Genomic DNA, 24,603 nt, shown 5'->3' with positions numbered 1-24,603 from the left:
AATATGCTAATTAGCCCCGCCTCCACTCACTCGCACAAGCTCAAATGCTGCACAATTGTATCGCTCTTTACAACATCGGACACATAACAGTAATTAATATGATTACCCCTTTTCTTGACTACGTTATCAAACAGCCAATAATGTGTTGCTAACGTTACACAAACCATGTTCCCGTTCACCATCACAGAGTCAGACGGCTGCCTTCTGAAAATCAGCATCCTTACAAATGCTTTGGACAACTCAGAACGTCAGCGGAGAAAGGCATATAGTTCATCATAACATCGTAATATACCTCATACACCAGCTATATTGCAAAATCTACCCGATTTTTCATACCAACAGAAAAATATACCGGGATAACCTCGCTTCTCTTCGGTAGTTGGTGACATAAGAAACACCAACACAAACCACATTTTTTTAAAAACTGTCTTTAGATCACTGCAGTTTTAAAGAGAAAATACTCAGCATTGGTGTTGACTTATGAATTTGGACATGGTTTGTCTCAAAGCATATTAAAAACAGCACTTGTTTAGATATTTGTACTGGAAAACAAGACAGAAGTACTGAGGAAAAAGATGATGCTTTGCAGTGTGCACTATATTCCTGGTATTCTGAGTGCAGTTTAAGGCCTGTTCTTCATTCAGCACACACTGTAGGGATGTGTTTGTGTGTTTATGTGTATTTTAGAGTCCAGGAGCTGCTGAGGGAGCAGAGAAATCAGGCCAGAGTCACGCGGAAAGACCTGGATGATCAGCCGGGGAGGAGAAGAGACGAGGTTCAGATTCACAGACACATCTTTCCCTTCACCTTTTGAGATTAAAAAAGCATTTGATGTATACAGTGAAAACATACAGCAAGCATTCAAAATAGGTGTAAAAGGGTCATAAAAATTTTAAACATGACATTATAACATTATAATGGACCTTAAGGGAAAATGAATTATCATAAAATGTTGCATGAAATGTTGCAACCCTTTAATGATCATATAAATGTATTTATAAAAACAGATGAGTGTTATATAATTGAGTGTTACATAATTTCAATATGGAGACTCTAATAAGGGTCTTATTGTCATGTTCTGACACACAGATTTCTGAAAATGTGTGATCAAAATGAAGCGAGTTTATGCTTATAACAAGAACAAATATCTGCCAATGGGGTCAGAAAAATAATCTTGTTTTCCCTTTGAATGAATCAGATTTTTCTGACCCCATTGGCAGATATTTGTTCTTGTTTTAAGCATTAACTTGCTTTATTCTGATACATTTAATTTTGTTTCTCCAGTGAATGTATCTTGATTTAAGAATGTTTATATTTGTACTGGAAAACAAGACAAAATACTGAGAAAGAACATCGTTTTTTGCAGTGAATCTGCTGTGTGTTATTTCTGTGCCACTAGTGTCATCAAACAATGATGACTAACAAAAGTTATTTATAAAAATAATCCTACTGCCCTGTCATTGGCCAGTCAAACAGATGGTCCCGCCCCCAAACTCATGTGATTGGCTGAGTCAGAATCCGACAGCTCAATGTTCTGAAAGTGTCAGTGTTTCACCTTTTAGTAAGTCAAACAAACAAAGAAAGCATTTTTAATATTAAAGCATTTCATGCAACAACCCAAAAAACTACAACACAAAAAAAAACATCATACTTCATCCAATGTATTTGCACAAGACACATGTGACCCACTATTGATCCCACATCTTAATTTTTTCAGTTTAGGGCGTAAGTTTTCAGATCTGTCATCTGAGAGGTTGTTTTTATGGTCTGTTTTCAGGGTGTGAAAACTTCCACATCCTCTCATCGGACCCACACAACAGAGACACGTGATTGATGGAGTGCAGGAGAAACTGTGAGTTTATACTGACATCATGTGGTAAGTCCAGTTATAACCATAGTTGAGTTTTACTTTCTATCCTCACTCCTGCCAGTTCCAATAAAAGCTGGTTTCTGCCATTGAATAAAAAAATAAATCATGTAAATGCGACTTTTTATCTCACAATTCTGACTTCTTGTCTCAGAATTGTGAGATATAAACTAGTAATTGTGAGAAAAAAGTCAGAATTGTGAAATAGATAGTTGCAATCATTTTTATCTTTTTTTTATTCTGTGGCAGAAACAAGCTTCTATGTTCCAGAACAACATCATATACAAAATAAGATGTACAGATAATGTTTAGGATCAATTGCACAAAAAAATATGGGGCCAGTTGTTCGAAAAGTTTAATCTGGATCAGAATGATCTGGATTTGGAAATCCCATGTTTTGCTATCCAGGATCAGGTAATCCATCATACTTTTGTGCTGGTTTTTCAAAGAAAAATTGGATTGGATCACCATGATCCAGATACACACTTTTCCAGATTACTAAATCTGGATTACCAGTGCTCTACGGAGTCCCAAAAGGGACATGATGATAGAGAGAATATGGGTTTTGAATTAAATATAATATTTTTGTTGGATATTTACAGCTGTTTGGGGATTGTTTTATGGCACCAAAATCTTTTTTACTTTACAGTAATGTTACAGAAAGGCTAAATATGTAGGTTAATGTCTACTTCTAATTTATTTAACAGTTAAACTAATCAAGAGCAAAATAAAAAAAAATGTGTATGTATATTACATGATATAAATGTTGTATTTTTTTTAACAGTTTTAAAGTTTTATTACATTTTCCACGTGGAATCCACCTTGAAATCCTACCCCCTGTTGGGATCAGGATAATCCTGTTTTTTGGATCAAAGTTATCCAAATCCTACTGACAAGTTTTGAACAACACAAACTGAAGGTTTGATCCAGATTAAAACTAGAATTGGATTCTGTGATCTAATCTGATTTCAGAATCCCTTTTTCCTTTTGAACAACCCATTTTCAAGATTTGATCCAATCCAATGGCCGAAATCCGATCAGATTACTTTTGAACAACTGGCCCATAAAGATCAAGAGAAAAAAAGTTTTTCTTTCATCTTAACATTATTTTTTATTAGTTAAACACATAACCAAAACCATAATGCATCCAGGGGGGTTTGTAATTCCCATTAATCTCAATCGTCATTCTCATGATTAACTGTTTTACTGTAAAAAAAAAAAAAAAAAAAAAGTATGAATTCATTAGAGTTTAACCCCCTGCTGCTACTTGTGTTGGGGTCAAAAAATACAGATATATATATATTTTTTATTTGAATGAATTGAATGTACTATTTTAGTTGATTATTTTGTATTTTAGTTGATTTTTAGTTACATTTTATATGAAATATATGTTTTCCAAAACATGTTTTACCCCAAAACTGAGAAAATCAAAGCCATAAATTTAAACAAGCAGTGCTCCAAATTTGAGGTTGATATCGCAAAAAAATTAGCTTTCAGTCAGATTTAGTTTGGGCGCAGTACCAAATGCTTCCACTAGATGAGATTTGTCTTGCATTTGTTTTCAATGCGCTCATTTTTGACAGGAACAAGTGTGACTATTTCTCTCAGGACCATGTAATCTTTTCAAATCATGTCTGTGATTTTCTTTTTGTGTTCACATAGCAAGTGCCAAAACCTTTACAAAGTTTCATACCATTCCGATTTAGTAAAAAATAGTTAAAAACAAAAAACAAAACATAAACTTTTTCAGTCAAAAATGGCCGAACAGCACCAGAGTGTTAAATAATATATCATAGTTTTTTTTTTGTTTTTTGTTTTTTTTACATCACAATGATGAGAATTTAGAAGGAAATGTGTTTAATGGTCATTACAACAATGTCAAAATGCAAAAAAAAAAACCTGAATTTTCTTTAAGCAAATATAATTTCTTATTTCTTTCTTTTAAATTATGAATACAATTTAAGCAGCACATGCTCCTTCTTTTTGGCCCTGAAGAATCAAATCTTTCCCTTCATATTTTGAGATAAAATCCTCTGATATACAGTGGAAACATACTGTAAGCATTTATTCAAATAGGTGGAAAAAGCTCATGAAAAATTTAAATATGACTTATGCAAAAAACAAAAAACAAAAAAAAAAACTTATTATAAATGGACCTCAAGGGGGAAATGAATGAACTCTTTAAAGATCATATATATAAATCCAGAAGAGTTACAGAGACTCTAACAAGGGTCTTATTGCCCTGTTCTGACACAAAGCAGAATCATCTATTAAAGACACGATGTAACGCTGATGTCCACTGAAGAACAGACTCACAGGTCTGCTAATGGGACGCTGCAGGCGAGGGACTATTTCAAGCTAAATGTGTCGCTGTATGAAATGATGAAGCCTATATAAACCTCAGGCCTGCAATGCGGTCAGTGATCGAGAGCAGGAACAGAACTGAACGTTACAAATGATACAGACTGAAAGCTGTGATGCAGACTCCGCGTTTCTGTCTTGTTTTCCAGCACAAATATCTAAACATTCTTAAATCAAGATGCATTTACTGACGAAGCAAAATGACTCAAGATATTAAGTCTTGCTTTATGAAAAATGAAATAAAATGAAGTGAGTTTATGCTTAAAATATACACAGAAATATTTGCCAGTACTAATGGTAAACGCCCCACCTGCTGGAGTAAACATGCAACAAAAGTCAAGTCAGATTTATTTGTATAACGCTTTTCACAACACACATCATTTCAAAGCAGCTTCTACAGAAAATCATGATGTTAATGTTTATAATATATTCATACCTTAAAGTTGCATTTATTAGATTAGAGCTGAATGATTAAGTGTTATAAACAATCAAGCAGTTGAGATTTGATATACACTGCTTTATATGAGTGTACTGTGTGTATGCAGATAAAGTTGAACACACTTGTATCCGACTTTATATAAAGAACTAGTTCAGCAAGCAGTAAAAATATGAACAGATCATCATCTATAAGATTTAGCTGTCAACATTTACCAATTGCTTTTCCCATTCATTTACCCATTTCTACACATCCTGATCTCTTGCATGTTTGTTTATTACATATTTGACTAATTCAAGCTCTTTGATAAGAATGCATTGATTTGTTACCATTAGTTAACATGAACTAACATTGAACTATAGTTCTACAGCATTCATTAATCTCAGTTTATATTCATTTCAACATTTACTAATGCATTATTAAAATCAAAAGTTGTATCTTTTAATATTATTTAATGGACCTGAGCTGACATGAACTGTTGCAAACAATGATTAATAAATAGGCTACTGTAACAAATGTATTGTTACAAAATGTATTAACTAACGGAATTTATTGTAGAGTGTTCGAAACGTTGTATCATTCTGAGAAGTGACAAAAATAACAGAGTTTAAGGGTGAATTTTTTTTCTTCTTTTTTTACAGTGTGTACGGATAGTTGATATATAATGTGTGCATAAATCAACATCAAGACTTCAGGGTAAAATATGATCATATAATAAGGGAAAGCCTATATTTTGATGATTGAATAAACAGATGAGAGCGTTTATAAAGCCACAGAAACACAATCGGTTGATTGTACAGATTACACTCTAAAAATGCTGGGTTAAAAACAACCCAAGTTGGGTTGAAAATGGACAAACCCAGCGATTGGGTTGTTTTAACCCAGCGGTAGGATTAAATGTTTGCCCAACCTGCTGGGTAGTTTTATTTAACTAAACTATTGTTTAAAAATTACTGTATTGCTTAATTAAAATTAACCCAAAGTATGTTGGAAATTAACATTTATTAATGTTCAATGAATAATTATGAAACAATAAGCATTTATTAAATTGCTTATTAATACATTTATATTAAACTATTACATTTATATTAATAAAATATTAAAGCTTATTAATAAACATTCAGCTTTTGTCTATTATTGTTGCCTCTAATTGCATCTGGTTTTTAATTTCCCAACTATTTTGGGTTCATTTTAAGCTAGCCATATAGCAATTTTTAAATAATAGTTGGTTTAAATAAAACTACCCAGCAAGTTGGTCAAACATTTAACCCAACCGCTGGGTTAAAACAACCCAATCGCTTGGTTTGTCCATTTTCAACCCAACTTGGGTTGTTTTTAACCCAGCATTTTTTAGAGTGTACTTACTTATCGTTTATCCTGAACATTAACCTGGGATACAAGAATGTATTCTGTTTTATTTGCATATGTTCCTGTATTTATTCAAGAATAATTTGTTTATAAAAGCTTGTAACCCTCAAATTTCTCCTGAAATCTATAACATTATCTCCACTCACTAAATCAGCAATTATCCCTGACATGCTGTAAACAAGAAACTGATTGAAAATAAGAAATTGATTGTGTTTCTTGTTAACTTTTCCTCCAGGAGACGAGGTTGTGTTTCGATCTTTCAGAGAGGCAAAAGAAGAGATGTCACAGTTCACAAGATGCTTCTCTGAACAGCTCAAATAAACACAGTTCTCCACTTGAGCAGCAGGTGGCGCCGCGTCCACCATCATCCTCTTCATCATCCTCATTGTTTATTTCCACAGGAATCAGTCAGTGTCTGCAGCAGCCATTTTAAGGCCCTAATGGATCAGTGTTATGGGAAAAATGACAAATTACTTCCTGAATTCTGGAACTAACGTTCAACACAAGTCAAGAAATCACAGTATATGATTGTACAGCTGATAACTGGTGTGTTTTGAGAGGTTTGTTTCATCACATGATTGATTTATGGTGTTATAACTGCAATATGAAAGCTTCAACACCAGTTTTGTTGCTTTAGCAACATTTTTGTGCACTTTTTGTACATGTTTCCATATTCCACCTAGATTCATGTTTTTTTTAAAGAGGTTTATATATATATATATATATTGGAGACACTGAGAAGGATGAAACATCCCAAAGCAAAATATTTGTTTTCTTTATTAGAGGATTTTGGATCTATAATATAAAAACCTCCTACTCCCCTATACTTTCCCCCCTCTATTTCTCTCTTTTCTTTTGTCTTTAATTTATTGTTTGGTATGTTGTGTAGAATGTGATGTGAAAATTGAGTGTAATCTCAGCCTTTGTTTGTAAAATTGTTAGTTATGACTGCCTTTCTGTTGTTGTTCAACAAATATTTATGAAACATTTGAGCTATTGAATCTTAATATTGTACTGAAAAGAATAAACCGCTCTGCATACACATAATTCATATGGTTTATGCTCAATGGAAAAAAAGAAATAAAATGCAGGTCTGCAGTAAAATCAATCAACTAAGCTTGATCATTTTAATAAAACCTATTATCTTGAGGCCTCCTTGTAAGTTTACTGTAGGTGAATGTATGTTTAAGCTACTGAAATAAAAATGAAAATGTTTGAAAATACATCATAACAGCAGAGCTTGTTTATATGAAAACCAAACATATATATATATATATATATATATATATATATATATATATATATATATATATATATATATATATATATATATATATATATATATATATATATATATATATATATATATATATATATATATATATATATATATATATATATATATATATATATATATATATATATATATATATATATATATATATATATATATATATATATATATATATATATATATATATATATATATATATATATATATATATATATATATATATATATATATATATACATATATATATATATATATATATATATATATATATATATATATATAGCATAACATACATTTTTATTAGATGAGTTTTGGCATTATTATTATACATTATGTTTATATATATTTGGTCAATGTGCCTCGTGCTCTAATAGGTGATTTTACCTGTCTGTCCAGAGTTGCAAGTCTATGTTCTCTTCACTAAACACACATGCAGTATGCAGATGTGTGTTTGGTGCTGTAGAAGCTCAGATGGAGGTTCTCGTCTTTCTCTGGTGATGTCACCGCCGACGGATCCGTTGTAATCGCGTCGGTGGAGTTGATGGCGTCATTGCGCGTCCTGGCGGAGCCTCCCGAGCGCGCTGACGGATCGCAGTAGCAGCGAAGGCCGACGCGACCGTGGCTCCGGCGGCCGGGATCGAGCGACGCCAACCCGGACACCCGAGCAAGGAAAACATGGAGGCTATAGCGGAGGAGCTGCGGGCCGGCTCCAGGATCCCGGTGACCGTCGACCAGATCGTCAACGACACGCTGGTGGTGACGCTCACGTACCGAGAGAGGAGCTACACGGGAATCTTACTGGACTGCAGCAGAAAGTGAGTCGCGTTTCTTTGTGTTTTCATGCAGAAACACAATTTTTGTGATGTCGGGCCCAAACAGCAGGCCAGGAGAACACAGTCAGGCCTTTCTCAGAGACAATGAGAAGAACAGCAACCACCACCATCGTTATTATCATCATCAGACACGTGTAAAGACGAGAATAAATCGTCTCTTTTGTGTCGGATTGTGTGATTTTCAGTGTCTTGCAGCAGATGATGGTGTGATGGTTGGGCATTCTGCTTTTAGCCATGTAGCAGCTGAAGCTGTTTCTTTGTAGCATTTCCAGATGAAACACTGATTGATGTTTTCATGCACATTCAGTGCTGTCATCGAGCATTCATGAATTGTGACACAGGATCTGTTTAATTGAGTCAAATAATCATTATTCTTCATGAAGGGTCAGATGGCATTGTTATAGCCTGTGATGGCTGCCTGAACACACAGTCAGTTTAAAGGTCAAATATTGTTCAGGTATTCGTGTTTTATTCATTTTATACCATTAAATGCATTTTGGTAAGTTCAAACTTTCAATTTTGAACAGTTAAAATGACCTGCATTGGTTTATTCCATATTTCACCAGTGCTTATTTTCAGATTCTATGGATCTGATGTGGAATAATCAAGTTTTTGTCACTGAACCTGAGAAGAACAGCTTCTCCATGTTATATTCCATTGCAGATGGTTTATTCTGCATGCAGATGTGGATATTTGCTTGAATATGTCACTCAGATACTGTGCGGTATTTATAGACACGTTGCATCAGAATCTTATATCACCTTTAATTTATAGCGCTCCAGGCCATCAGAGAAAAATAATTGCCATGGAACGTTCAATTTTTATAACTGTAAAGTACATTTAGTTTAAAGGTCAAATACTTTGACAGCTTATGATAGATCATAAACTGTCAAGACAGGTTTACATATTATTTTCAGGTTTTATTATCAGTGGTTAATCTAAAAACTTGTTAACTTTTATATGCTAGGTGTTCTTTTCCTCACCTGTGCACTCTTAAAAATGAAGGTTCTTTATTGGCACTGATGGTTCCATGGAATCTTTCCATTCCACAAAAGGTTCTTTAGATTATTAAAATGTTCTTCACACTAAGAAAAAATGGTTTAAGAACTGTTCATTGAAATGTTCAAAAATGGACCTTTTCGAGCCTTTATATTTAGTGCCATGAAGGATTTATTAAATCTCTTTGAAATGTTCAAATGCTGCTTCACTGCTTGTTCCTGTTATGTCATCATGAATCACATCCTGCTGGGAAGGTTTTTGGGTGAATCATCATCGCTCGTTCACTCTGTCCTTGGGCATATTGCACTATGTTCAGAATATCATACTCGGATGATCTAGTGCGTTTGCTGAGCACACTACATAGAATACTGTGTCCCACAACGCAGTGTGCTTAACCTTTCATTTCCAGTGTGACGAATGAACCAGAAGTAATTGCAACTGCCATCTTTTCTTTTCTTTTCTGACATAGTATTTAATCGAGCTACCATTTTTGCACAACACCTAATTTATAAATATGCATTAACATTTCATTTGTTTACCTATATTATTTATCATGAACTAACACTGAGCACAGCATTTATTAATGGTGCTTGCCAAAGGCAAAGCTCCATTCTTATTCTTCTGCATACTTATTATTCTTCTTCTTCTTCTTCTGGACACAATTTCTGCGCGCTACTCCTCCCGCAGTTTTTGTCATAGACCCATGAATGAGGTGTCAAATCGACCGGCTCATTGAGGACAGGTGTGCTATGACTTTTATAAGCGATCGGGTGTACGATGTTCGTCCGGCGGGCGAAAAAGTAGCGAAAAAAATCCCATAGACTTTGCATTGGGACAAACTTTGATGAGTAATAGCTCCTAACGAGAATTTCATAGAAACATGTGGGTTACCACGTTTGAAGAGCCTGATAGGCTCTCTCAGACCATACCTCAAAATGGGGTGTAAGTTGTACCCCTGGGGCGCAAGAGCTGCCCAAAGTTGCCCCATAGACATACTATGGTGAAGCCGTGCCCATGAACCAGGAAGTACTGTGTTTTTCCTACTATGGGAAATTACATAGGGATTTTGTATTGAACATAACTCTGGATCACAATGTCATAGAGACAAGGGGTGGGCTCATTTTACTCAGGCAACCAATCAGTCTCTCAGGATCATTGTAAAGCTATCAAGCCACGCCCTAGCAACCATATAGAGAACCATAGCAACAAGTTCCATAGACTTCCATTGAAAAAGATCAAAGGAATATCTTTGGATAGGAGTGTCATAGAAACATGAGGGTGGGCTCATTTGACTCGAGGCAGCAAACCGCCAATCACAAATCACCTTAAAGACATCATAGCCACGCCTTAGCAACCATATAGAGCACCCTAGCAACCCAAAGCATAGGCAGATATCTTCAAATCTGAATATCATAGAGGCATGGGGGTTGGTTTATATCATTCATACTGGCAAGCAGCCTTTGGTGTATCATCATTGGTAGCTGCCAAGCCACTCCTTAGCAACCAAACAGAGTACCCTAGCAACCATTTTGCAAGATCTATATCTCTGCGTCAGAACATCGTACAGACATGGGGGTTGGTTTATATTGTCAAGCAGCCTTTGGAGTATCATCATTGGCAGCTGCCAAGCCACTCCCTAGCAACCAAACAGAGTACCCTAGCAACCGTTTTGAAACACCTATATTTCTGCATCAGAACATTATAGAGACATGGCGGTTGGCTCTTTTGACTCATGCTAGCAAACTGGACTTCCACCATGCTACACATGCTAGCAGTGAATAGCTACATGCTAATAGTGATTAGCTTAAGGTTTAAACATGACACAAACTAGTAAAAATGTGTTAGAATAATGCTAGTGGCATGTTAATTGTGTTAGCATGATGCTAGTAGCATGATAATCATGTTAGCATCATGTTAGCAAACATGCTAATCATGTTAGCATCTTGTTAAATACATGCTAACAACATGGTAATCATGCTAGCATCATGCTAGCATTATGCTAATGATGTTAGCATGTTGCTAGCATTATGCTAACATGATTAGCATCTTGTTAAAATAATGCTAGCAACATGGTAATCATGCTAGCATCATGCTAGTATTATGCTAATCATGTTAGCATTTTGCTAGCATTATGCTAACATGACTAGCATTTTGTTTAAAACATGCTAGCAGCATGCTTAGGGTGTTAGCATCATGCTAGCAACATGCTAATCATGTTAGCATTTTGCTAAAAACATCCTAGCAGGACGGTAATTATGTTAGCATCATGCTAATCAAGAGTGCCGAGTTTTGCCACTGCAAGCACCATTCACATTTTCTTCAGGAAATGTACATTCTAGTTAATCTTAATGTTCATTTCAGCATTCACTAATACGTTTTTTTTTTTAGATCACAACTTGTATCTGTTAATATTAGTTAATGCAATGTGAACTAACATGAACAGTTTTATTTGTAACATTAACAAAGGTTAATTAAAGATGTAAAAATACACTGCTCATTGTAAGTTAATGCATTAACTAAACTAATGTTAACCAGTGAGACTTTATTGTAAACAAGCTACACACCACAATAAGCTGAAAATACAAAATTATTTTTGGAAGTTGCAGAAAAAACAAAAATGATTGGAGTACATTTTAAAAGAAAATACAGTTTCAGACTTTCAAAATGTCATGTTTAATTCAATGTTCCTTTTATAATTATGTGTGAACTTGACTAGCAATTTCTGAGTGAAAATAGTTTCTACACCAAATTTTTGAAGCGTTTAGCGTAGAATCATGCCTAATTTGTTAATAAATAGCAAGCAGTGTACAGTATGTAGTCGGCTAGTGTTTCATTCGGGCTGGTAGTGTTTAAATAGCATCTAGTCATTCATCATCTCAGCTGTTATTCTATCTATCTATCTATCTATCTATCTATCTATCTATCTATCTATCTATCTATCTATATAATATAATACAGTATATATATATAATATAATACAGTATATATATATATAATATAATACAGTATATATATATATAATATAATACAGTATATATATATATATATAATATAATACAGTATATATATATCTATATATATATATATATATATATATATATATATATCTATATATATATATATATATAATACAGTATATATACAGTATATTCTAATTACGCAGTGAAATGTTTCTTACTCTGGATACTGATACTCGATGCTGTAGGCCTGTAGTTATTGTGGCCTTGAGGACAGTAGCTTCAGGGGTGGGCGTTTTATTTCTCATCAAACATCTCAAATGATTGGTGTTTATTGCCTGAGGGCTTCTTCCTCTTTTACCCGCAGGACTTCCTTCTAAGGTTTAATTGATAATCCCGGCACAATCAGATTTCAGGGCTGGATGTGAAAACAACCAAATCTCTTGGCCCTCTCCCTGTGTCCCCGGTGGTTTATGGGATTGTTTTTGTTCAGTGAGGTGGAGGGGGGTTCCGGGCCCGTCCCGTTGGTCTCTTTGTCTGTGGTTTCTAACAGCGCACGCACAGCCGTGCAGCTCATTGCTTTGGCTCAGGTTGCATCTTTCACAGGCTCCTGCTCACCTCAAGACTCTAGTGTGATTTTAAACTACGGGGTCGATTTCACAAAACTTATCATGAATTTGTATGTAATAGTTGTTTCATTACATGCAAATATGCAACGTAAAGAAAATCTCCATGTCTAATAATTGCAGTAGTGAGATAATGTGCTCAATTATGACAATCATACCACAATAAAAATAATAATAGTTGTCCTAAAATTGTCTTAAATTGCTTTATTATCTTGAAATGTGACCTTTTATGTGTTTTTTTTTTTTTTTTTAAATTCACCCTACTGCTTTTAAATTCTAAGCATAACAGAGTTTCTAAGAATAATGCACCGTTAAGAGTTTTGAAAGATGAAACGATTCCTATGGTATTTTTAAAGGTTATGAAAAACAAATAGGTGTGGTTTCTGTGTTGCATGATATGGCTGGTTGACTAACTAGTTTTTCCAGTCAAGAGTCATCTTGTCATTAGAAATGATTATTTCAGTTCATGAGCCTTCAAATGTTTTGCAACACTGTGATGAGTGTTAAAAATAAGGACGTTTAAAGGTGATGTAAGGTTTTTTTTTTTCTCTGTGCCATTGTAGCAGGTTTATTATTGTAAACGAAAACCATTATTTTCATTACTTTAAATAAAATAATTTTATTTCAGCTCACTGTTATCATTTTTGTTTAGTTTTAGTACTAAAATAACTCAAAATTGTATAGACATTTAATAAAAACGAATTTTACTAAATTATACTGCATCTTATGGCGCTTTTCCACTGCATAGTACAGCTCAGTATGGCTCACGTAAAGTGCCCCTAATATGCCTTTTTTAAGGTTTCTAATATTGTTTTGCTAGTCTCCTACAACAGGTTTACATGCATGCAGGGTCAAAAAACATTTGTTTTCTCAGAATATACATTTAATTTCACCTCAGTTCGTAAACGATTCGTTAGAAGCAGTTTGAAGAATCAGTCTCTCTAAACTCCTCCTTTCTATGAGCCTACACTGCTCTGATTGGTCAGATGGCCCAATCCTCTGTGATTGGTCTACTGCACGCGCCCATTGCCATAACTAAATGACAGCTATCAATTCACAAGACATTGTATACAATGTATGGACAGAAAAGCTGGCATTGATTTTGCCATCTCAATTCAAACCCGAGCCTGAGTCTGAGTTTAATTGGCACTGTAATTACATTCTTCACTTTGAAGGCCAGTACACACCAAACCGACGTCAAAGAACTAGCAGAGATGAAAAGACGGCCAACCAGCGTTTATGTTCTGTGCCTATCCACAACAACAGATAGCAGTAGTCTGTATTTGCCATTCAAAAAAGGGAATGTGAACTAGGAATGCGAATATATGAACCGTAATCAAAGCAGCCCTCTATTACCATTTTGAATATGAATCATGCTGATCGGTTTGTCTTCACTTATATTAAATAGGCTACATACGGCCATGTCGTTGTGAAAATATTTGCATATGCTCCAACAAGATGAAGATGAAGGTAAATTTTATGTGTGTGCCCTAGTCTTCATCGTTTGCTTTCTTTGTTACTGTCATTAAAAGTGATCTCTTTTCCCAACGGCCGACGCCTATTCAACATGCTTATGCTCAAAAACTAGCCCAACTGATGCTCACTGATTACCCAATGGCCGATCATCGACTTGGTGTGTCATGCCCTTAAATAAAAGTCTTGATTATTAATAAAGTTATCACTAGTTTATCACAATAATCAGGAAACTGTTGTGTTGCCCATTGTGCCTTAAGCTGCATGATTAATCATTAAACACGCACGCAATCTTATTCCTAAATGACAAAGATTCTAAGATCACAGCGAACATTCAGATCTGCATTGGCGCTGCTGCTCATTGAGAGAAAGCAGTTGTCATGTATAGTTATGAAACAGCTTCTGAAACAGTCTTTTCAACCACACAGTATTGTTATTTCTGTCTTACAATAATTCTAATTTACACAGAAGTACTGGGATAAAAGTTTATAGTTCGGATACAAACACTGATGTCTGCAGTAGTGATCAAAATAGAGTAAGTCTCCTTTTGAAAGTAACTTGATGCTTCAAATACAGATTGTGTGAATTACATTGTTACACCAGTAGGTGGCGACGAGTTAAAATGTATTTGCTATTGAATCATTCATTCAAGAGATGATTCATTCAAAAATGCTGATTCACCAGTAATGAAACAAGTGAAGTCTTTATGATTGAGTCATTGAATCATTCACTCAAACTGATTTTTAAAAAGTTAGTTTCAAAGTAAATGCATTTTTTTTTTTTAGACTGTAGCAATTAACATTTTGTCTGAACCTCTAGTAAATTACATGTTATTTTGTTTTGTTGTCTATTCAGAATCATGGGGGATTTGTGATCTCTATTTAAAAAAAATGTTATTCTCAACTTATACAGAATCATGCAGCTCTACAATGCACAGAAGTGCAGTACTTCTGGTAATTAACCTCCATCACTCTGATTCTGTTAGTGTGAAAGTGCTTGGCTCTTATATTTCCCTCTTGATTCTCTTCCATAGGACTGGGCTGTTTTGCCTTCCAGACGTTGTTGGAAAAACAGAAGAGAGCCTCATATTGAGACCAGACTGTGAAGTCTTGAGTGAAGAGGCTCCTTCTAAACCCATTAGTCAGCCTTCACAGCGACCAAAAGATGAGAACACGGAGCCAGCGATGGCACCTCCTGCCCCCGTACCCATCCCAGTACAGCCGGGCCAGCCGACGTACCCTCCGTACTTTGAGGGTGCTCCCTTCCCGCAGCCCATGTGGGTCCGGCACACGTACAACCAGTGGGTTCCTCAACCGCCGCCTCGTCCAATCAAAAGGAAGAAAAGACGAAGTCGAGAGTCTGGAAGGATGACCATGAGCACAATCCGACTGAGACCTCGGCAGGTGTTGTGCGAGAAATGTAAAAACACACTAAACAGCGATGAGGACAGCAAAGATGGACCAACAGTGCCCAAGACGTCCAGGAAAGAGAACGCACCTCAAGAAGACGAGGACACTAAATCAACTCCGGCCAAGAGGAAGGATGATGGTGACAGCAACAGCAAGGAGTCGAAGAGAAGAGAGGATTCAATGGTATACGACAGCAAACGCTTTCGAAAGGACAAGAAAGACGATGAGAAGTTTCCCGGAGGGGACGTGATTCCCCACAGTCCTGTAATTAAGATCTCCTATAGCACTCCACAAGGTAAAGGCGAAGTAATGAAGATCCCCTCAAGAGTACACGGTTCTGTCAAACCCTTCTGTCCAAAACAGTTGTTGCAGAATGGCCACGGACAAAGAGACACCTCCAAGGAATCCCAGAAAGTAGTGCAACCGCCAATGGACGCCATCCGAACAGGTCTTACCATTTCCATTCCCAAACTCAAGCTCCCAAAGTTGGCTAGTCCAGAGGCCCCATCGCCCAAGATACGCTTAAGATCCCGGGCCGATGGAGCGGAGCAGGTGTCCGTGTACGAGGCAGAACTGGTCAGTGGCGCCCAGAGAAGAAGCCCCAGAGTTCCCAACTGTCAATCCGAGGATGGTGCGGAGAAGAACTCGCTAGAACTTTGGTCAGGTGAGGAAGTCGAACGGCACGGTGACCTGACTTTACTCATTAACTTCCGGAAGAGGAAAGCAGACTCTTCGAGCCTTTCCGTGTGCAGCAGCGACAGTCTAGATGAGTCCAAGTCGTTCAGCTCGGATGGCACGTCGCCAGAACTGTGCGATCTCGCTCCAGGTGACGACATCTCAGTGTCGTCTTCCTCTCAAGGGGAAAGCAAGACTGTTCCACCTCTAACCGTACGACTGCACACTCGCAGCATGACTAAGTGCGTGACCGAGGAAGGTTATGCTGTGACAGTAGGTGATGTTGTTTGGGGAAAGATTCACGGCTTCCCTTGGTGGCCTGCTCGGATACTAAGTATTAGCGGTACTCGTAGAGAAGAAGGCGAGGTTGATGCTCCTTGGCCTGAAGCTAAAGTGTCCTGGTTTGGTTCCCCCACCACCTCCCAACTCTCGGTTGCCAAACTGTCGCCGTTCCGCGAATTCTTCAGGTCACGCTTCAACCGCAAAAAGAAAGGGATGTACCGTCGTGCCATCATGGAGGCCGCCAAGGCAGTGGGACACATGAGCGCGGAAATCACTTCTCTACTGGCTCACTGCGAAACTTAGGTGAGTCTTTCTTTGCTTGTCATTATACTGTTAAAGAGGTTATTCACCCAAAACTGAAAATTCTGTAATTTATACTCACCCTCATATCATTCCAAACCTGTAAGACTTCTTGAAACAAATGAAGATATTTTTAATGTATTCTGCCTCTCCATTGAAAGTCTATTCACCCAAAACTCTGATACTTTAAAACATTCATGAAGAGATCCTAAAATAAATCCATTTGTGTTAATGGATGAAAGTCTTATGGGTGTGGAACGACATGAGTGTGAGTACATGACAGAATTTTCATTTTTGGGTGAACTAACCATTTAAGCCCAAAGCATACTTCGATTTTGACGGAAAGCGTATGCGTACAGCTTAAAGGTGCCCTAGATTCAAAAATTGAATTTACTTCAGCATAGTTAAATAACAAGAGTTCAGTACATGGAAAAGACATACAGTGAGTCTCAATCTCCATTGTTTCCTCCTTCTTATATAAATCTAATTTGTTTAAAAGACCTCAGAAGAACAGGCGAATCTCAACATAACACCGACTGTTACGTAACAGTCGGGGTGTACGCCCCCAATATTTGCATATGCCAGCCCATGATCCCAACATTATGAAAGGCATTAGACAAGGGCAGAACGTCTGAATCTGTGCAGAGCTGAATCAACAGACTAGGTAAGCAAGCAAGGATAATAGCAAAAAATGGCAGATGGCGCGATAATAACTGACATGATTCAAGATAACATGATATTTTTAGTGATATTTGTCAATTGTCTTTCTAAATGTTTCGTTAGCATGTTGCTAATGTACTGTTAAATGTGGTTAAAGTTACCATCGTTTCTTACTGTATTCACGGAGACAAGAGCCGTCGCTATTTTCATTATTTAACACTTGCAGTCTATATAATGCATAAACACAACTTCATTCTTTATAAATCTCTCCAACAGTGTAGCATTAGTCGTTAGCAACGGAGCATAGCCTCAAACTCGTTCAGAATCAAATGTAAACATCAAAATAAACACTGTACTTGCGCGATTAGACATGCTGCATGGCGAACACTTTGTAAAGATCCATTTTGAGGGTTATATTAGCTGTTTGAACTTTTTTTATGTTGTTTAAGGCAAGCGCGAGCTCTTGGGGTGTGGAGCACCAGATTTAAAGGGCCACACACCCTGAATCGGCTCATTTCTAATTATGCCCCAAAATAGGCAGTTAAAAAAATTAATAAAAAAAAAAAATCTATGGGGTATTTTGAGCTGAAACTTCACAGACACATTCAGGGGACACCTTAGACTTATATTACATCTTTTTTTTAAAAAAGTAAAAAAAGCAACCCTCAGAGTTGCGTCAATCTCTGAACTCCTTCACGCAAGCGCTCACCAACGCAGGCATCTGTTTTTGTTGCATCTCCAGTAGTTTGCTGTTGTTGTTTTGCTTATCTTGTTTCTTTTTCGGCTGGCAGTTTTGCCACATTGTGGATCAATTAATCAGTGCAATCCCTAATCCCTAAAGAAAGGCCTTGTATTAGTATCTTTAGGGATCCTTTTTAACTGTGCATATCTTGACTGAATTTTTTCTGTCTGTTTGATGCATTTGACTCATCAGGTGCATTGCATGCAGTGTTACCCTTGTACGTTTTTATCTTTGCTTTTTCTTTTAAAAAACAAAATTTCAAACTCTATCATCATTTATTCACGTGTCTTTCTAAGTCCGAATGACTACAACTTTTTCTGTGGAACACAAAAGTAAATTTTGCAAGTATGTTGACGCTGCTGCACAATGACAGTATGGTGACTGGGCTTTTGTTTTCCACTATAGTTCTTACATCTCATTTATGCTTCTCCATAAACATGGCACATTTGTGATGCACTGTGATGATTTCAATCTGTTCCTCACACAAATCTCTATTGCATGGTTTGCCTTGAGTCTTGGGCAAAGATATACAGTATTTATAGTATAAATACTTAAGTATTTATACAGTATTTATTTATACTTTGATCAGGGCTGTAAAACCTTTCCTAGTCTGCTTTAGTTATAAAGAGCAGCATGAACATAGGGCTGAACTTCTACTTTTGTGTTCCGCAGAAGAAAGTAAGTCATACAGTTTGGAATGACATGAAGGTGGATACATGACATATTTTTTCTTTTAGGTGCACATTTTCTTTGAATTTCTTGAAGCAATGATGCCCAAACACTATTAGACTGAAAACAGACTTGATTTTTGATTAGTTTAGCATAGAATCGTCTTTAACTTCCCGGTTGGTTCCCATGGCCTCAGTTTCTTTGGAGATTGCTAGGTCACCTCATGTTTATTGAGGATCAGATGCTGTCTTGGTTCAATATTGTCTCAAGTTCACAAGCCGCTCCCACTGCCAGTGTTTGGACTCTTGAATTTGCCTGCAGCCATATTTAGTCATCTAGACTGTGCTTTGCATGACTTCATGCCTGCAGATCCAAACTTCAGTGGTGCATTTTATTATTTTGTTTAATTTGTCTTATATTTGATGTTTGCATCATTGATCATTATTTTCCTGTTTATTACTGTGAAGCTGCTTTGAAACAATCTGTATTGTATAAAGCGCTGTAGAAATAAAAAAATATGCATTTTTATGCATCCTTTTTTTTGCAATATGCATTTTTATTCATGCATTTTTATGCATCTTTTTTTGCATTATGCATTTTTATTTTTTGCATGCATTTTTATGCATGCATTTTTTTATGCATCACCATTTATTAAATACATACGTATGCTCTTTACGTAATGTCCTCAACTTGCAGCAATCTCTCAGTGGTTTGATGTTAGCTGGTTATCGTGATACTCGAATCATAGAAATGCACAGTGCACACAAATATTGTGTTTTAATTAATTGCATATTTTTTGTCAGTGCTGAATAGATGAATTAAAAGTATATTTCTAAACCTCTTAGCGTTTCATGTTTGTTTTCTCTCCGTAGAGGACGAGGACGGCAGTGGACTGGCTGTCATTCAGGGGTCTGCAGGCGCTCCCAGTATGTGGCAGCCTCCCAGGACGGAGAGCGCCTTCATTTGCCACGGATACCATGAGGGGAAGGTGCTTTTTTCCTCCCCCACACACGACTGTTGGAAGAAAATGTCTGCCTTGTGATGAGCAGACTGAGTTTGAGGGGCCACAAGGAGAACGTGGGAACATCTTAAAAGACGATTCGGAGCGAACAATTCCCCCATCTCCTCTTTGTTTGTCTCTCCATCTTTCGTTTGTTTGTTTTTTAGGACATACATTATATTAGAACAAGTAGCTTGACACTAAATCCGAATGTATTTATTCACGAAAAACACTCGACCGGTGACTGGCCTCGAAATAATCCTGTAAGATCACACTGCTGCTGTTTCTTATGACTGACGGTTTGCTTCACTGTCCGTTTATGACTGGACGCCAGAACGGAACGGACTGACGAATATCCGTATTATGAAACCTAAACGACAAGTCTTACTTTGTCTGTTTCTTCAGATTAAGAAAATGTGAAATTCCCTTTTGCATCATGTAGGTCTTACACCATGCAGTATGTCAGTTTGTCCGTCGCTTCACTTTCTCTCTCTCTCTCTCTCTCTCTCCACCTAGTTTTCTGTCCCCTTGAAGAAATATATCTCCTGTCCTCCATTTTCTTATTTCGCTCTGATTATGTGATGTTTTCTTTTGCTTTAATTATTTAATGTCACGTTAAGAGAAGCACTTTATCCATACCTTGGTGGCCTGCTGTGAACTCGTTGTTTGCAGACTCTCGGAGGAGCCAACCCATCGCTTTTGAAGTGATTTTTAATTTTTATTAAACAGATTTCGAATTAAAGGACGCTTTCAGGAAGTTGTGTACACTGTATTACCACGTTTAGCCTGATTTACATTAGACATCGTTGCTTTCCTCCTTATGAAATGTTCCACTGGAGATATGGACAGAACTGTACGCTCCTATGCACCGTCTCTTTCATTAAAGCATAAAAAGCAGCGTGTTCAATCATGTGTCTGCTGAATGAGTGGAGGCGTACGTGGGCTTGAGTATCTGTATGTCTGCTGTGACGCATCGGAGTTGTTGAGATGGCCGGACTGACCTTCGGGACGCGAGCGTTTCAAGAGGTCTCGCTCAAGATCTCGCGCCGCTCCAGGTGTATTTTAAGCTCGAAGTGAAGTACAGTCGCAGGTTTTGGTGCATTTTTCCAGCTGGCTTATGATTATGGACTCTCTGCAGGCATCGAGTGCTTTATATCTGCCACCACCCACTGCTCAGCGGTGGATTTTTTATGTGCTGTAAATAGAATAAAATATAAAAGCAATGTTCTTTCTGCAGTGTTCTTTTGCACGTGGGCACGGCAAAGTGGTTTACTTTCAAAATGCTATTGGGTTGCCTATGCGTGAGTCGGGTGTGAAATATTGAGATTACTGTATATTTGACTTTTTTTAGTTTTTACTTTTTTTTTTTATTCAAGTGCAGTTTAAACACTGCAGCACAAAATGATGCTCTTCCTCAGTGTTTTTGTCTTGTTTTCCAACACAAATATCTAAACATTCTTAAATCAAGATACATTTCCTGGAGAAGCAAAATGACTGAAGATGTTAAGTCTTGTTTACTGAAAAATGTATGAAAATGAAGAGAGTTTGTGTTTAAAACAAGGAAAAATATCTGTCAATGGGCTCAGAAAAATATTGTTTTCCCTTTGAATTGAAAGGGTGGTTGATTAATGATTTCTCTTTTTAAACTTTAGTTAGTGTGTAATGTTGCTGTTTGATCATAAACAACATCTGCAAAGTTCCGACGCTCAAAGTTCAATGCAAATGGAGATTTTTTTTTCTTTTACAGAATTCTCTGTTTAAGGACTACAACAAATGGCTGGTAGGGACTACAACGAGCTGCTTCTCTGGTTGATAACATCACAAACCCCAAAATTTACATAAACCCCGCCCCCAAGAACACGCAACAAAGGGGGTGTGGCCATGTTGGGCTGCTTTAGAGAAGAGGAAGAGTTGTTGTAGTAGAGTGTTGTTGTCATTCCGTCATTTTATGCTGGACTGCTTCAGAAACGAGTCAATTCAACACTGGATTTGCACAAAAGATGAACATGACGGCACATGCTAGTGGATGAGTTGAATCAACTCCACAGCAACTACATAAATTTATCCACTAACCGTTCAGAAACGTCTAAAAGTTGTAACTTCTTCCTGAGTCTCTCCATCAGTGTCGACTCCGGTTTGAACAATGTAAGGCTGAACACCGTTACTGACAATCCTCATTTTGTCTGCGTGAGATTCTCCAGCTTTCTTGTTGTTGAGTTGTTAAAGCTCCGCCCTCTTCTGGAGAGGGGGCCGGGAGCAGCAGCTCATTTGTATTTAAAGGGACACACACAAAAATGGTGTGTTTTTGCTCGCACCCAAATAGGGGCAAATATGACAAGCTATAATAAATGATCTGTGGGGTATTTTGAGCTGAAACTTCACAGACACATTCTGGGCACACTGGAGACTTGTGAAAGGGGCATTATAGGTCCCCTTTGTTTATTTCTCTGACCCCATTGGCAAATGTTTGTTCTTGTTTTAAGCAAAAACTCGCTTCATTTTGATACATTTTTCATTAAAGACTTATCTTCAGTTATTTTGCTTCTCCATTAACTGTATCTTGATTATAAAATGTTTTGTTCTATTGACTACTTGTATGTACATTTCTTAAGAAAAAAATAGTACTTTTTCCTCCTTACAATTTTATTTCTAGATAAGTCCTGTTCACACCAAAGATGATAAAGATATAGTTTGAAAAATAATTCTAAATGTAAAAGAATAGTAAAAGAACTATAACGATAACAGCACAGATCCATCCTACTTTGAGTTTGAGCATTTAAAGCGACAAAAATGCAGCACTTACAATAAACAGAACAATATTGTGTGCTGGTGTGGACGCTAATATAGTTATCGTTATCAGTTATGACTGGCAACATTTTTTGGAATTCACTTTGAGAGACTGAAAATGATTAAACAAGAATATCCTCTTTTTTTAGCTAGGTTACTTCATTTTTAATATGCAAGTTGTATTTTTTTACTTTCAGGTATATTTTACAATAAGGTTTCATTAGTTAGCATGAACTGACAATCAAAACTTCTACAGCATTATTAATCTCAGTTAATGTTAAGATCAAAAGTTGTATCTGTTAGTTAATGCATTTTATCATATAGTTCATGTTAGTTAATGCATTAACTTATGTTAATAAATAAGACCTAACTGTAAAGTGTTACGTATATTTATGTATTACAGATACTTGTAAAATTTTCACTTACTATCTATACTTTTGTATAACTAGTAGTTTTTACACCCATGGCATGAGGTAAATCTCACTATTGCTCATTATGTTAGTCGGTCATCTGTTCTGCTATCAAACTCAATGTTTTTCATAGCTGTTGCCTAAACAAAGTTTCTGCTTTTGTGTCAGATGTGAATTAGTGTTTACAGCCACAACAGCTCAGGATCTCAATGAGTGTTTTTGAGGCTCAAATGAATGAGTATTTCCATGATGTGCTTCACCGATTGACTTGGAAGAGATGGAAACTGAAAATACACACAGCGTCAGTCTCCACTTTGAAAAACTTGAGTTTCATATTCCATTGGCTATATTTAACCTTTTATTTCATTGGTGGATTCACCATCTCAAAAGCTGATTGAATGATCTGTTAGTAAAGCTTTCTGCAGTGTTGTGTAATCAGACCTACTCACAATAGTCTGGCTTATCTGTGTAACTAAAGTCCTGACCTCACCGAGCGGTGTTTACTCTTCTGGTCTGAAAGTTCATCACGCACACATATACACTCTCACACACTCACACTCATGCTCTCACACGCACTTACACACACTCTTACACACTCGCATACTCACACACTCGCATACTCACTCACATAAACACACACTCGTGTGTATACACACACTTACACACTCTCACACACCTATTTTGCACTGCGTTTGCAACTCATTTCACTTTCATACTGTGCCATATTTCTGAGTTAAAACAGTATATTATACATTCTTAAAGAGATATTTCACACATTCATCATTTCTATGTCATTCCATGCTTGATGATCTTCTGAGAAACACCAAAAAACAAATCATAGTGTCCATCTTGTACATCACCAGCCGTTGTTTTGTTTTTTATTGAAAATTTGACATCATAAAATACAGAAGCACATACATGACATAAGGGTGAGTAGATGATGACAGAATCAGATGGACAGTTCTGTTGGAGAACAGGATCTGTAGTTCTTGTCGTTTATAATGTATTAAAGCATCTGACATGAGCTCTTCTCCAGCACCGACCCAGTATGGTGATGAAGTCTCACTGAAACCGGAGCCGGTTCTGGGTGTTGTGAGCTCCCCCCCCACACCCCCGTACCATCTGCCGCTCCTTCCAGCTGGGGAAAGCAGCGATTACACACTCCTTAATGTTGCTCTCCAGAGTGTGTTTTGTGTCTCCAGGTGTTATTGAGTTTCCTGAGATTCCCTTTGGCATTGTTGATCTAAAAACACGCATGTGTGGAGAGAAAAGTCCCTCGTCTCATTCACTTACCTGAAACAACTCAGAAACACATTGAGTTTAGTGCTGCTATCACTATTACTAGAGCTCAAACACTCAGTGGCATTCTATATAGTGTTCTTGACTCCATTTTAAAGAACACTTTATGCCAAAAAGGTTCTAATTATGAAGCTGCAGACAGAACACTTTAAGGTT

At 36.8% G+C, this 24,603-nt stretch overlaps 1 protein-coding gene and 1 long non-coding RNA gene across 5 annotated transcripts; both read left to right on the top strand.

The window, feature by feature from the left end:
- The first annotated feature begins 721 nt into the window (after positions 1 to 721).
- On the top strand, positions 722 to 6,373 carry LOC137020328 (uncharacterized). Its single transcript, XR_010895187.1, has 3 exons — positions 722 to 775; positions 1,778 to 1,876; positions 6,268 to 6,373. It is a non-coding gene; the product is annotated as an uncharacterized lncRNA (long non-coding RNA).
- A 1,542-nt stretch (positions 6,374 to 7,915) lies between these two features.
- Positions 7,916 to 23,917, top strand: pwwp2b (PWWP domain containing 2B). Of its 4 annotated transcripts, none has more exons than XM_067385697.1 (4): positions 8,020 to 8,141; positions 15,127 to 15,167; positions 15,248 to 16,883; positions 19,824 to 23,917. In XM_067385697.1, exon 3 carries the CDS (start codon positions 15,399 to 15,401, stop codon positions 16,881 to 16,883), a length of 1,485 nt encoding a protein of 494 aa, XP_067241798.1. In that variant the 5' UTR covers positions 8,020 to 8,141; positions 15,127 to 15,167; positions 15,248 to 15,398; the 3' UTR covers positions 19,824 to 23,917. The 4 variants fall into 4 exon arrangements, with proteins under 4 accessions (XP_067241800.1, XP_067241798.1, XP_067241799.1 ...); XM_067385698.1 differs by having other exon boundaries at positions 8,052 to 8,141; positions 15,070 to 15,167; positions 19,824 to 23,916; XM_067385700.1 differs by lacking the exon at positions 8,020 to 8,141 and adding an exon at positions 14,656 to 14,749.
- Positions 23,918 to 24,603: the final 686 nt, after the last annotated feature.

Source organism: Chanodichthys erythropterus, chromosome 5, assembly GCF_024489055.1.
Source record: "Chanodichthys erythropterus isolate Z2021 chromosome 5, ASM2448905v1, whole genome shotgun sequence".
Lineage (NCBI taxonomy): Eukaryota > Metazoa > Chordata > Actinopteri > Cypriniformes > Xenocyprididae > Chanodichthys > Chanodichthys erythropterus.
Note: the sequence above shows the minus strand (reverse complement) of the source record. Positions and strands in the feature narration are given on the sequence as shown.

What these genes read in the sequence shown, in the direction of transcription:
- pwwp2b (XM_067385699.1), top strand. Translation starts at nt 8,002, where the DNA reads ATGGAGGCTATAGCGGAGGAGCTGCGGGCCGGCTCCAGGATCCCGGTG. An exon ending in TTACTGGACTGCAGCAGAAA is followed by an intron (nt 8,142 to 15,247) that starts GTGAGTCGCGTT and finishes TCTCTTCCATAG; the next exon opens with GACTGGGCTGTTTTGCCTTC.